The sequence below is a fragment of the Electrophorus electricus genome, chromosome 4 (genome assembly GCF_041902795.1).
Source record: "Electrophorus electricus isolate QZ-2024a chromosome 4, ASM4190279v1, whole genome shotgun sequence".
In the NCBI taxonomy this organism is placed as follows: Eukaryota; Metazoa; Chordata; class Actinopteri; order Gymnotiformes; family Gymnotidae; genus Electrophorus; species Electrophorus electricus.
Window position 1 is genome coordinate 34482501 of NC_137500.1, and position 14284 is coordinate 34496784.

The 14284-nt window shown below is 49.4% G+C and overlaps 1 protein-coding gene across 16 annotated transcripts in view; it reads left to right on the forward strand.

Annotated features, from left to right (window-relative positions):
• LOC113590629 (plakophilin-4-like) overlaps positions 1-14284 on the forward strand; it is a 69934-nt gene that overhangs the window by 36257 nt on the left and 19393 nt on the right. For 9 of the 16 annotated variants that reach the window (XM_035523771.2, XM_081713453.1, XM_081713452.1 and 6 more), the window contains exons 4-9: positions 1909-1943; positions 4580-4699; positions 5364-5563; positions 6313-6826; positions 8903-8926; positions 12913-13110. In XM_035523771.2, coding sequence (XP_035379664.1) covers positions 1909-1943; positions 4580-4699; positions 5364-5563; positions 6313-6826; positions 8903-8926; positions 12913-13110 — 1091 coding nt within the window. The remainder of the gene's footprint in view (positions 1-1908; positions 1944-4579; positions 4700-5363; positions 5564-6312; positions 6827-8902; positions 8927-12912; positions 13111-14284) is intronic. The other 7 variants (XM_081713450.1, XM_081713455.1, XM_081713454.1 and 4 more) reach the window with 4 other exon arrangements.

Genomic DNA, 14284 nt, shown 5'->3' on the forward strand with positions numbered 1-14284 from the left:
GGCATGCCATCCTGGTGTGGGCGTGGGCCCTTTTTGGCGTGACGGAAGAGGAATGCACTCTGTGCAGGCGTGGGAAACGTCTGATTGGGAGGGGGGCGTGGTGTGTGCACTGCCCCTCTCTGTGGGTGTGCTGCTGCTGCTGCTGCTTTTGCCGGGCCTGTGGCTCATAATGGGCCAGAACCGCTGCAGACGTGTGGGTGGGTCGGACAGCCCAGGGCTTATTGTGCTCTGACTGGTTCTGAATGTCCTTCTCTTTCACTTGTCTAAGCTCTCGCTCTCTTGATTTTATTTCTCCTTTTTTTTTTTTTTTTTAACTTCTTTCTCTCAGTTGCTACACACACTCACTCACACACACACTCTCACTCACACACACACACACACACCCTCACACACACACACACCCTCACACACACACTCACTCACACACACACACACACACACACTCTCATTCTCACACACACACACACACACACCCTCACACACACACACTCACACACACACTCTCACTCACACACACACTCTCATTCTCACTCACACACACACTCTCATTCTCACACACACACACACACACACTCACACACACACTCTCACTCACACACACACCCTCACACACAGTCATATATTATGTTCTTTGCCTGACTCGTACTCTTTCATCCCCCCCGCGTTCCACACGTTTTTATACCTCCATGTCGTTGATCTCACTCACCTCTCTATCCTCACTCTGAGCCTCCCATCTGTCTGAGGCATGTCGCAGCGTTAGCTTCATAGCTAATATCTCAGTTCTCTTTTAATGTCACAGGTCTCATTTACGCTCTTTGTTGCGGATCCCAAGCTATCGGTCTGAGCTCCTCACAGGGTTTAACTTGGATGTGGCCAGGTGCAGCCATCCCCCCACCCGCACGCTCTCTCTCTCTCTCTGTCTCTCTGTCTCTGTCTCTCTCTCTCTCTGTCTCTCTCTCTCTGAGCCCAGAACAGATCAGCAGGAGCAAATCCTTCCACCCCGCACACATCTGCTTTCTCTGCACAAGCTGCAGGGGCAGACCTGAATGAAACAGTGGTGGGGTGAAGGATGCAGATAGCGGAGGTGCGGAATAGCGCTTTCACTTCTCCGTCACACACTCCGTCTCCTCTTCCCTCTTCCCTGGCCATGACCTCCCAGGCAGGAGCATGCACTCCTGGTTTTCCTCCTTTACCACTGTAATTATCCCTGGTGCTGTGCACGCTGTTTCCTGTGTCATGGTCTCTCTTGTGGATGAAGGTTAAATCTGCTCGACAGGCGCCTGCACTTCAGGCTCTCATGCGTCTGTGTTTTTTTGTTTTTTGTTTTCCCTTGTGCAGCGTCAGGGGAGGACTGGAGGAGTTTTACACATTTGCCCTGTGCATGGATTTGTGGGGGGGCAGTAGGAGCACTGCCCCTTTAAAGCCCGCCGCGGCAGGGCAGGGGTCTGCCATTGCCGTGTTTCTGCCAAAACTGCAGTCTTTCTTTGTGCCTGGTTAAATGCTGTATATCTGATGTGTTGGGTTAAATGCTGTATATCTGATGTGTTGGGTTAAATGCTGTATATCTGATGTGTTGGGTTAAATGCTGTTTATCTGATGTGTTGGGTTAAATGCTGTATATCTGATGTGTTGGGTTATGTGCTGTATATCTGATGTGCTGGGTTATGTGCTGTATATCTGATGTGCTGGGTTATGTGCTGTATATCTGATGTGTTGGGTTAAATGCTGTATATCTGATGTGTTGGGTTAAATGCTGTATATCTGATGTGTTGGGTTAAATGCTGTTTATCTGATGTGTTGGGTTATGTGCTGTATATCTGATGTGTTGGGTTATGTGCTGTATATCTGATGTGTTGGGTTATGTGCTGTATATCTGATGTGTTTCTCCTCTTTTTTTCATTTTTGCAGTTCTTCTGAGAAGTCTCTACCCTGGAGACCTGCAGGTAGGCGCTTTCACTTCAAGATAAATCTTAATTCCATTTTATTGCATTTTCATTTCCAGTCAAATCTACATATGCAGCAGTGGTTTGAAATTATAAATCAGTGTATATACTTTGGGCTGCTCTCAGAAAACAAATTAATCTATTAATGCAGATGCACTAGTTTTACTAAGTGCACTGCTTCCATGTCTCAAATGTATTGTGAGCTTCATCTCCAGATGCATTTCATGCCTAGCTGAACTGAACGATACAGATGAATAAATGTGCCTTCATGGTGACTCTTTTTACTTGACGATCTGCTCATAAGCACAGAAATATCAGCTGTTCTGAGGGATGTGATTTGATCAGGGAAGGCTCCCATGGTCCTCTTGATCAGGGAGAGAAGTACGGAGAGCCAAGTGTTGGTTTTCACAGCAGAGGCCGGGGAGAACCGTGGGAGAACCGTGTTCTTGGGGAGGGCTTGCACCGTGCCCGCAACGCTTACTGAGCCCGGAGATTTACTCATAGCCTAAAGCAGTCTGTTCTAAGTAGAACATTAGTAAATTAATTAAAACAATATTAGTCTGACAATTGCCTTTGTTTGATCGTGTGGCATGAATCATAGAGTTGGTGTAGGTTGAATATTTCTAAAGCGCAGGCCACTGCCTCTCTAAAATCATTAGGTCTCTTATAACCTCTGCAGTACCATAATCTAAGTTTCTGCAGATAAATGACGTAAACTTTTTCACCGTTCTTATTGCCCTAAATTATGCATTTTAGATGCAGCTCAAAGTGCTGTTCAAGCACAGTACTTCTGTGTTATGGGCCTCTGTTGAAATTCTGGGCACCCAGCTCTTGGAATACGCCCAGCTAATATTGGCCCTGGACATCTGCATGTGAGCTGCATGCAGAAGCACGGATCAGCAGGGTCCGGCCCACCTCGCTGGGTGAGCCGTTGGTGGGCGGAGCTTTGAGCTTCCCCACAGACCCTGTCGCTAAGCTGCCACTTTAGCTAAGGAACGCTGTTGTGTATTACTTGTTAACCTCTAACATAAAATGCACTGTTAAAGTTAAATAAATAAATAAATAATGGTGGCTTGCGTCTGTCGGATATCCCATCTCACGTCGTCACCGCAATCGCTGGGTCGTGAAAGGCTCAGCTGACTGGCTGTGAGGAAAAACGCCTAAATATCCTGTTCCCTTCACATCGTCATATTCCTGGGAGCCAAAGTAAAATGCGCTCTCATTAAAGGAAAAGTCATTTAGACCGAGACAGACAAAAAGGTTCTTTGATGTATCCCTCGGTCATCAACGCGATAGCCTCGCTAAGCCCCCACGGTCACAGCTGCATGTGGAGTTGGATAACACAGGACTGACTGACAGCAAATCTGTCACGACTTTGTTGCTGCTCGAGTCATTACAGAAAACAGCAGATCATCGCTCCTCGGCAGCGTTGCGGTCTCCCCAGCCTACCCAGAGTCCCCTGGCCGTTCAGATTGGGCAAGACGAGCACCAGCCAGCCAGCTGCACAGCAGATCTGCTCAGAGCCATTAGCTGTGCGTCTGTCACGGCTGGACTTGGCTGAAGGGGTTTGGTCATGCCATGATACTGATGAACTCCCCTTATTGAGTTATGCTTCATTACTGTTCACTACGCGAGCCGCATGCAGCAAGCTCATAAGCAACGGCCAATTATAGTGATTTGTTATTTTTGTTACGCCTGATGGTTGTATTAATAATTCAGTTTACCATCTGGATGCATTTTTTATGAGGTTTTCATAAGCAGTAGAAATCAGTCCGAGAGAGTGTGTTGGGCTTCTTTAAAGATTTAAGTGTGTGTGGCTGCCCATAACATCACACAATTATTGCCCGTCAGGTACAATAATTGCCTGCACACTATTTACGCTTGTGCCAGTCTAGCTTGCCCATCAGGCTGCCAGGGCCATTTGTGCACTGAGTCAACAGATACGCGCGTACAGCCTGCTGCAAACACACACACCCACACACCATCTTTGCAGAATTCACCCCTCATCCGTATGTATGCGAAGATGAGTGGAGCGGCGTGACACAGTACACGCATCAGATGCTCACTGGAGAACGGGGATTTCCTTAGTCCGCACACTCGTTTCTGTGAGACTGCAGGCTGGCGGCAGTCTGTCTCGCCAGTAAGTGCTTGGCCCCCCGAATCATCAGTCACAGCCCAGGACTTCTCTGTGACCACGGCTTGTGGTTGGTTGCTAAGAGGCCACAGGAAGGCTATGGTAAAGTGGATCCAGCAGGTGGTTTTCATAGCTAAAGCATGCTAATGATGCTGTGGCTAACGCTAACACCACGATGCTGCTCTGCTTACTCACAGCATCCAAAGGATGAACTGGACAGGATTTGTTCATTCGAAAAAGACGGCAACACAATTGGGTTGAAAACTTTATATAAGCAATGTTTAGCAGCACTCTCAGGACTGACTGTATCAGGGTGGGGTTGTAATAACACCTATGTGCCGTTTCAGAATATATTTCCTCTACACATTTAAACCGCCTTTTGGCTCATGCCTCTGTTTGGCTCACGCCTGTATGACAGGACCTGGTCCCAGCCCGTCCACTGAAGGTCACCTGGGTCTGACCTTCTGTTTGTTTGCTTGTTTTTGTTGTCATCTATCTGCAGACGCGTCGACCAATGCCAGGTCTCGGGTGACAGACAGCTCGCAGTCGGCCGCGTTCCGTACGGGGGCGGAGGCGGAGCAGCCGGCGCTGGGTTCGGCGGGGCGGAGCTCGCTGCTAGAACGTGAGGGCCCGCCCGCGGACGACAGCAGCCGGGGCCGTTCCGCTCCGCGAGGGCGGGTCCGGCTGCAGCCGTGTGTCAGAGCAGCCAGAGAAACAAGCAGGGTGGTTTTGCCTGGTGGGAAATGAGCCCTGCAGTCAGACCGGCCCTTTGGGGAGAAGACGGCCTAACCTTGCATTAACTTAAAAGGACCAATGTCCAGAACACAACCTTCACTTCTGGGCAGCCACACAGCATCAAAACAGTCTCTCAGGAACATGTCCAAAGCATGCGCCATTACGAATACGAGAGTGACTTCATATGTGAGATTTTGACTAGTACTTGTGGCAGTTCTGAAGTAGGTGTTTAAAAACACAAAAAAGTGTTTTAAAAAATGCAGAAAAGATCGTTATCTGGTCTAATCGTGGAACGGTCCAGCTAAGGCGATGGAGACCTTTGAATAAAGACACTGTCTCCACCTCAGAATGGGCATGTCTACAATGCTGTGTGATACTAAACTCTGAGCTCATTTTGAAGAGATCTCATGGAGTTTGGTCAAGGCTGACTGCAGCTTTATGTCGAAGAGTGGATCAGCGTGAACCTCTCATGCTATCAGTATGACCTTCCCTGAAAATCTGAATTACACAACTCACTGTTTCCCTCCCATTTCCTTCTCTTTCTCTCTCAGGGTCGGTCGGGAACTCTCACAGCTCCACCCAGATGAACTCGTACGCTGATAGTGGCTACCAGGATGCCGGCAGTTACTACAGCAGCCAGACCCTGGGCAAGGTGGAGGTGCGGCTGCAGCCCTCGTACCCAGCCACGGGTGTTGCTACCGGTGGTTCGCTCCTGAGGAGCTCGAGGGCAGAGGGCCAGGCTTCAGGCCAGGTACGCTCTCAGCAGCCTACACACACGCGCGCACACAAACACCTGCCCTTGCGTAAATAACACAGGCACTCCAGAGAAGTCATAGCAAGGGCGTAATGCTGTCGGGTTACCCACTTTTTGTTGTTGTTGTTGTTGTTGTTCTTGCTGTTGCTGTTATTGGCCAGGGAAAATATTTAATTAGTAGTAAATAGCTCCAAGAATTGGAGTGGTTTAACCTGGGAGAAGAAGTGTGAGGTGGAAGATGCTGGGCTGATGAGACACAGGGGCCCTGGCACAGGGGGAGGAGCTGAGAGGACATCTGCAGGAGGCGGTGCTAATTCAGTCCCTCCCACATGTGGATATCACACCTTTTGTATGCCTTTTGGGGGGGTCTTTTTGGTTTGTTTTTCCTTTTTTGCTATTTTGTCACATGACCTTGTACCTTGTTGTATGTGTACACCATATTGCAAGGTTTACCAAGGACAGAAGACCTTGCACCAGGGTTTTGTTTTTGTTTTTCTTTCTGCCAGAACTCAGAAAAGAGCACCACTGGAATGGGGGTGAAATCAGGCTCTGTGGTGCAGGACCCCAGCAGCTTCAGCTCTAGTCCGCCCCCTTCAGGCCTCTACAGAAATGATGATTAGCTGATGAGATGACAAACATGCATGCAAAATAAAACCTTTTTCTTTTGCTACTTTAGAGCGCGTTTGAATATGTGTTGCACGCTAAGTGTGACCTAAACATTGTCCTCTTCTCTTCCCATGTGCCAGATGTCTGGTGTTGCGGGTGGGGCGATCCCGGGCCGGGCCATGCGGCGGGTCGGCTCCGTGCCGTCCCGGACGCAGTCGCCCGCCTACAGCTGCGGCATCTCACCGTCCCGCGGCTCGCTCCGGGCGTCGCCGGGCAGCACCTACAGCTCTCCCATCGTCACGGAGCCAAAGCCCCTGTCCAGCATATTCTCCAGCACCACCCTGCCAGGCCCCCAGCGGGCGAGCTCGCCCTACACCGCCCAGAAGGGCTCACCCGCAACCCTGCGCCGGATGGGCAGTGCTAGCCGTGCCACCTCGCCCTACGCGGGCCGGATGGGATCGCCGCTGAGCGCGGCGAGTGGAGAGGCGCAGGCGGGATCCGGCTCGTCTCTGGGGCGGCCGGGAATGATGGCCGTGCCTCAGCACTACGGGGCCACCCTCCCCAGGACGTTGCTGCGCGACGCCCCGGAGCCCTACGGCGCACACTCCTACGAGATATACGAAAGGGTGGTGCCGCGGCCCGACAGCCTGACAGGTGTGTGTGGAAGATTGTTTGGGATGAGAGATGCTTTCACAGGGCTAAGACCGTGGGCGCGGGCGAGTGTGTGTGCAGGTGTCGGTGTGTAGGATTGTATATGTCATCCTGTGTCTTGCTGTATATGAATCTCCTCCTCATCCTCTCATGATGGCAGGTATGTCAAGGGGCTTACCTACCTCTGTGCCTGCGTACTCTTCTTACGCTGGTAAGCCCTGCCCTGCCCTGCCTTGCCCCGCCTCCCTGTCTCCTGTCTCCCTGTTTTCAGATGCTGAGTTATACTGGAAGCACCGTGTAACACCTGCGTTATACTCTAGTGGTCTGGCCTGCACATGAATTATGTGCTCTATTGGAAGCTCTTAAAAACCTGAAGAGTTCACAAGTGCGTGCAGGTGCCGTTAGGCTGTCATGCACTCATCCGTCCACTCTGAGGGGATTCTTTACTGTTGTCTTCCTCCCTGTATGAACTCTGCTCACTGCATGCATTTGACACATCAGACCTGAATCTGGATGTCTGTTAGCTGTCAACCTCCCTCTCTCTCTCTCTCTCTCTCTCTCTCTCTCTCTCTCTCTCTCTCTCTCTCTCTCTCTCTCTCTCTCTCTCTCACCCTCCCTCGCTTCCTCTCTCCGTCCGATGGGTTTTGGCCAGCTTCTTTGCATCTCTGCCCTGCGATATGCCATCCCTGACTGACAGTGCAGTCAGAACTAATGACAGCCTTTACTCAGCCACAACCCAGTCCTGGAGAAGGAAGAAAACCGATATGCCCTTCATAAATCACCACAACAGATGACCCGCTGTTTTAAAGCGCATGATAAAACTCGAACTCTGCACTATAAAACTATTCAGTAGATGTCCATGACCAATTTGCAGGGCTTTGCAATTTATTTCTCTTCGCGACCCTTTCGTGGCCATAGCTAATTATTATAGCTGAACGACTAGAGACTTAATGCATATCCCACAGGAGGGAGGAGCGGAGTGAGTGAGGGGGCGGAAGACAGGAGCCTGACGCCTGATGCCTCGTAAGGGTAATTTATCTGTAAGGCCTGATGGATAGATCTGTTCGGCTTCTTCGGTGTGGGCGTCTGCTGAGAGGGGTTTTTTTTTTTTTTTTCCTTTCTTGTGCGCTGACATTTCAAAAGCTCATGGAAATGAATTTTATGGGACGGAGAGACACGCCTGTCCATCGTTATCTGTCTCTCTGTCCTTTCTTCCGAACACGCAGGGATTTGATTTAAAGCCTATGCTCACCGGGCTATGGTGACACACACATGTCTGCCGCAATGTTGCCTTTTAGGAGCGCCGGGCCTTTGTTTTTGCTTGCTTTTGTGTTGCTTAGGCGATTGGTGGCCATGGTGATGAGTTCTTTCACATGGTGATGGCCCACACAAGGGAGCATTTACTGCAGGCTTTTATCCACAGCTCCAGCAGGATACACACGTTCCTTAGTAACATAAACGCCTTTAACTCACAACCAACAGACAAGCAGAATGATGATTGGAGTGATGTAAGAGAGAGGTCCATACTGAACTACAAATCCCAGCATTCTTCGGTGCAGGCCATAGGAGCAGAGCAAGGATTGGCTGTCATTGTAGTCCAGTGATTTAACTGGAAGGATAAAGGCTCTTTTCATCTGTTGTCTCGCTCTGCTGTCTGGGGACAATGCTGTTATTCTGCCTGCTGTTGCCTGTGTCCAGGCCTCTAGCATGGGGAGAAATATAACCCAGGTGAGGAGGATGAAGGTGGATTAGAGACCTGGGCTGATTCATCTATGAATGGCTCGTGTGTGTGATGGATCCTCTGAATGGAGCAATGTGTGAATGGATGAGTACATCAGTGTCAGAATGAATTATTTTAGGGGAAAGAACTTTTGTTTAAATTATGGTTTTCCAGACATTAAGAGCCACCTCTGTATTATTTGCACATTAGGTGTAGATTTCACCATTCTGCCTAACACAGATGTGAACTATATGTGGATGGCATTTGACACTTAGCGGGGCCAGACTGTGAATCCTTCACTGCTCCCATTGTCTCAAAAGTTGTGTTTTGTGTTCTCTGCTGCCTGCGGATGCCTCCAGATGCCCTGATTGATGCCCTTCCAGGTGAAAACTTCATTTATCCTTCTTCGCGTTACTGTGTGTGTGTGCGTATGCATGTGCATGTGGGCCAGTGCATGCGTGCTTGTTGTAGACGTATTTATATTCCATAATGAGCGCTTGTGGGCCATTTGCTGTTTTCAGAATCAAAAATCTAAATTTATATATATAGTGCTTTTTACAATGGATGTTGTCACAAAGCAGCTTTACAAATGTCCAAGTCCAAGCCCCCGGTGAGCAAGCCAAGCGTGACAGTGGTGAGGAAAAACTCCCTAGAGCACGAGGAAGAAACCTTGAGAGGAACCAAAGCTGAAAGGGGGGCCCATCCTCCTCTGGCCAACAACGGTCACCACAATAATAACAATTTAAAGAGAAGAGTAAATTTAAAAAATGTAAAAATAAGCAATTAATGTCTAGTCCAACTTTCTAGATGTCCTCATCTTGTCCCAAGGTGTGCATGTGTCCAAGACCCATCCCGCAAGAGACTGTCCATTAAGGGCAACGGAGAAGTAGTTGGCTAGAAGGTTGAGCTAGCCGTATTCAGTGGTGATAAAATGGAAAGTTTGTCTATGAGATGCTCGTCTGTTTTCTCCCATAATGCATTAAAGAGACGCGTCTGTCTTCTCCTGGCGCTGGGCGGTGCACTGGTTGAGGAGTGTAAGATGATTGAGGAATGGCCAGCCGCTCCCATCTGTTGGTTCTCCATTCTGCATTGCCACATATGAAACACCTTGACATACTGATGGAATCCTTATAAATTGAAAAGCGCATCTTTGAGTTTTTGATTATCTTACTGCCAAATGGCAATTCCATCTGACAGGCTATAGCAGCTTTCTCTGCTGTCAGGATGCCTGTGTTATTATTGTTGTTAATCTAGCAGTTTTAGCAGCTAGCGGTAGGGGAGGGGGGTTTCTGACATGTGTTAATGTGATGGGTGTACTTCCCCTCTCACTGTTGCCTATGACGACAGTGCTGGCTTCTGGGCCACAGAGCAGTGGCAGTGCCAAGCTGAGGGAGCATCTAATGGAGAAATGGATCCTGTCAACTCCCTCACTCTGTCCTGCTCTCTCTTGCTCTTCTTTTAGTCCCCCTTTCTTCTCTCCTTCTCTTGTTCTTTTTTTTTTGCTTGTTTTTTCCTTCGTTCTCTTTTCTCAGTCTTATTCTGCTCAGGAGTTAACTGTGGCTCACTTACTGGCAGTGTCGTCACTCCATTTGCCCTGTGATGGAGGACCTTGGGGCGGGGTGATGTGACTGATCTGACAGCTCCCTGCCCCTGTCTCGTCCTAGCCTCCGCCAGACTCCTGGAGCCTGCATTGAGACGGAACTCTGATGTGCCATGGAGTCATAAATTTGGAAGTGTTAGACATGTTCGGAGGGGGGTCCTGCCTTCCTGAACCTCTGCCCAGTGACCTCCACCACGGACGCAGCGTTATGTCGTCCCTTCTTTTGTTGCCGGGCCAAACAAAAAAAAAAAATCCTTCCAGTCAGCTGCATCCATTTAAGTGGGCGCTTTCGTTTAGTGGATGTTTGTGCCAAAGGGTCTTTGCCTACCTCAGCTGATGCCAAGAGCAGTCAGCAAAGCCTCAGCAGAAACAAATGAAGGTGGACCACATGTGAGGGTTTGTTGGACAGAGCACAGGGAAAGCTGGAGATTTTCCTTTAAAAGTAATTATTTGATGGCAATATCTCGTGTGTGTGTGTGTGTGTGTGTGTGTGTGTGCGCGCGTGCATGCATGCCTTGTGTGCGTGTGTGTGTGTGTGTGTGTGTGTGTGTGTGTGTGCACGTGCGTGCGTGCGTGTGTGTGTGTGCGCACGCGTGCATGCCTTGCGTGCGTGCGTGTGTGTGCGCGTGCATGCCGTGCGTGTGCGCGTGCGCGTGTGCGTGTGTGTGTGTGTGTGTCAGTCCCTGAAGCATTAGCACAGACTTCTGGACTAGATGCGTCTTGATCATTGTTGTCAGTGCACCTTTGAATCAGCTTGCAGAAGCCTGTGGTACTCGATCTCCCTCAGAGCACACTGGTGTCAGTGCCAAATTACCCACAGGGCATTGCTTTGCTGTGGCGATTAGGATGTGGTCGCCCTGTGGATCTACTGTGGTTTGTTTCCATCTCTCTGGTTGGATGTCTCTGAGTAGAGTTTAATACCACATACACTTATTTACTCATATTTATTTATTTGTTTATGTACATGCACAAGAGCTGGTGGTTGAAAATGACACATTAGGGGCCAGTTTTCCAATAGTGGCTGGGAAACCTGCCCTGACTGTGGCCAGCTGGGAGGCCAAGGACTCGCACAGAATGTCACAGGAGAGCTGGTGCTCTGCACATAGTTCTCAAGAGCATGTGAAATCTTGGAACGCTTACGTGTGTGTGATGGGGAGAGAGAGACTCCTCACACTCCTGTAGGCAATACTCTCCAGCTCCATGCTTCTCCAAGACCGGAGAGGAAGTTGGTGACCTTGGAAAAGAACGCCTTATTACACGCTCTTCACGTGGAGGGCAGAGGGTGAGACTGGGCTGATTTGATTGGTCATGCCTGTCTTTTGTTGGTCTGCAGTGAGGTCGTGGAGGTCTGTCTCCTCAACGCCTCCCGACTGAAGCGTAGTAAAATTCCCAGGGAGGTGCTGGGTCATTCTTAAATGTCTGCTGTAACTAATTTGAGTTGTAGACCTGTGGTAGAGATCTCTGGATGTGTGTCTCTCTCGCTCTCTCCATCTTTCACTTTCCTGTTTGGCCTGAGTTTAATTATTAGAAAAGTGTGCCTGTGTGAAGTACATGTGTATGTCTGAGAGGTAGTCCTTTCCCTTCTCACTGCAGTACCTGCAAATGGTACGCTCCCGTTTTAATGAGGTCTGTGTGCCATTGTGTGTTAGCAGGCACCAATAACTGTCTGCAGAATTTCCATTGCAGTCGCCCTGAGCAATGCATAATATCTGGGCTGCAGGCATAGCCCCAGAGCCCCACTGCTGTATGTGTGTGTACACACACACACACACACACACACACACAAATGCACATATACTGGTTACACACACTCCAGTATACTCCTGTAGATGTATTTTTCACAAACTCTCTTGTAAGCTTTTATACAAACAAAACCCAAATCCAGCACTCAGCGTTGTGAATGCCCAACTCCATGTGCTCAGAGAGATGTAATTTAAGCTGCAGTAATGGGAATGATGTCATCTGGGTTTTCCCTGGCAGATGAGATTGGAGATTCTCTGCAGCGGAAGTCACACACACGCCCACACACACACACACGCACGCTTCTGTCATGTTCAGTTTCCCCATGTCTCTTGCTATGCATCACAATGGTACGGTCTCGAGTTATACCATTCCCCTAACACACACACACGCCCAGACAGTTCTCCAGATTTGCTGTGTTGGATGAAGTCTCCAGCTATGTAGCACAAAGCCTGACTCTGACGTACGGCTCCACCTGGCCTCTGTGGCCCAGAGCGCTCCACAGACGCTGGGGTGTGGTGCTCAGGCTTTGGCCTGTGCCGGATGGGCCCCAGACGCATGCTGCCTGGAGAAGAGAACTGGCGGGCTGCTGCTGGGATCAGGAGAAGGGCGGGGCGGAGAGAGAGAGCTCCGCCCCCTGCCACTTCTGCCTGATCCCCTAGACTCAGAGACTCCTATCAGTTAAGTCTTTAGCAGCTTAACCCGCACACACTAGGCTGGAGAAGATGACTGCGATCGTTGCAAAGCCTTCATTCCCCTGCTTGCTCTTGTCCATATTCACTCTGTGAGCTTTTCCCTCAAGGGGACTTCCACATAGAGATGGACAGGATAAGCCGCATTACACACACACCACACCCCTTCGCTCCTGACCCCAGTTGTAAATCCTATTCGCTACACCTCTGTAGGCATACTCAGGTGAAACCAGAGTGCATGAGCCAAGACTGGAGACACAGTTTGGGACAGACTGATCTCTGTCCCCTGCAAGCCTGTAAGCAGAATGACCTCTGTCTGTCTCTCTGTCTCCTGCAGGCCTGCGAGCGTCATTCGCGAGTCAGCACAGCCATCACGGGACTGACCTCCGCTCGGCTGTGTCCCCTGAGCGCCACATCGGACCCATCTACGAGGATCGCGCACTGCAGGGGCCCCTCTACCACAGCCCCAGTCATGTCTCACACACTGCCCTCTACAGGTCATCCTCAGGTCTGCAGCCTCATTTATTCAGTCAAGGTGTGTGTGGGTGTGTGGGGGTGTGTGTGTGTGTGTGTGTGGAGGGGGAAGAGGAAAGGATTCACCACAATGTTGCTTGTGTTTTCTGGAGTATACACACCGTGGTTACACAACTAATTAAAACAGCAATAAGCTGTTAAAGATTTAAAATGGGACATTGCTTTCTTGTGCAGATAAAGAAGCATTAAGCATGTATTTGTTCTGATCTCTGAGTGTGTTAGTCAGGGCGTGTCCTGTGTCCGTGTGTAAAGCAGACCACAGGAGCTGTGAGCACTCCACTGCTGATCTCAAGGGACACGTTCTAAAATGAGCATATTTTGGCGTCATTCGTTATGAGTGGGTACATTTAACAATGTAAACCCACCTTGTGCAGGCAGGTGCATACTTAAGCACGAGAGAGCGGTGTGCAGTGTGACCTTTCCCCCTGCTTTTAGGAAACAAAGTGTTCTTAAGGTACATCTCCTTTATTCTCTGTCAGAGCGAGAGAAAGGTGCAGACAGACAGACAGCCCACATGACAGACGGACATGCTGAGAGAGCGAGAGAGAGACAGGCCAAAATAAAGTACATCAGAGTGATGCCAGAAGAGGAGGAGATGGTGGAACTCATGAAGGAGTCCATTATGCAAGTGGCACAGTGCTAACAGCTGCAGGGTAGAGGCAGGACTGGGTCCTCAGCGGCATTACGGGAAATTGTCGGTCTTCAGCATTCAGCACACAAGAGTTAGATCCTCCTTTCATCTCTCCTTTCTGTTGAGCTCTTCTCTCTCGCTCTCTGTTCCTCTAACACCCCTCTTCTCAGTCCACCTCAGGTTAATCGCTTTAATAATAGACAGTCTCGCCATGACAGACTGAATGCTCTTGCTCCAGGCCATAGCAGAGGAAAGGTCATTTGGGACTCTTTACTAGAAGTAGCTCATTACTAAAAACATAACCAAAAAAAAAACAAAAAAAACCCAGCAATAATAATCTAAGCACTCTTCCTCATGGTGTGAATTACAATCCAAGCACTCTTCCTCATGGTGTGAATTTAAGTGTCCCCAGCTTCTTGTCAGTCCAATGTGCTTGTGTTTATTTGGAAAACCCTGATCTCACGCAATAAGACCAGTTGTGGCTCAGATCAAACTAAAATAAACACTGCCTTAAACTCGACAGAGCTCTCCAAACGCTCCGTCT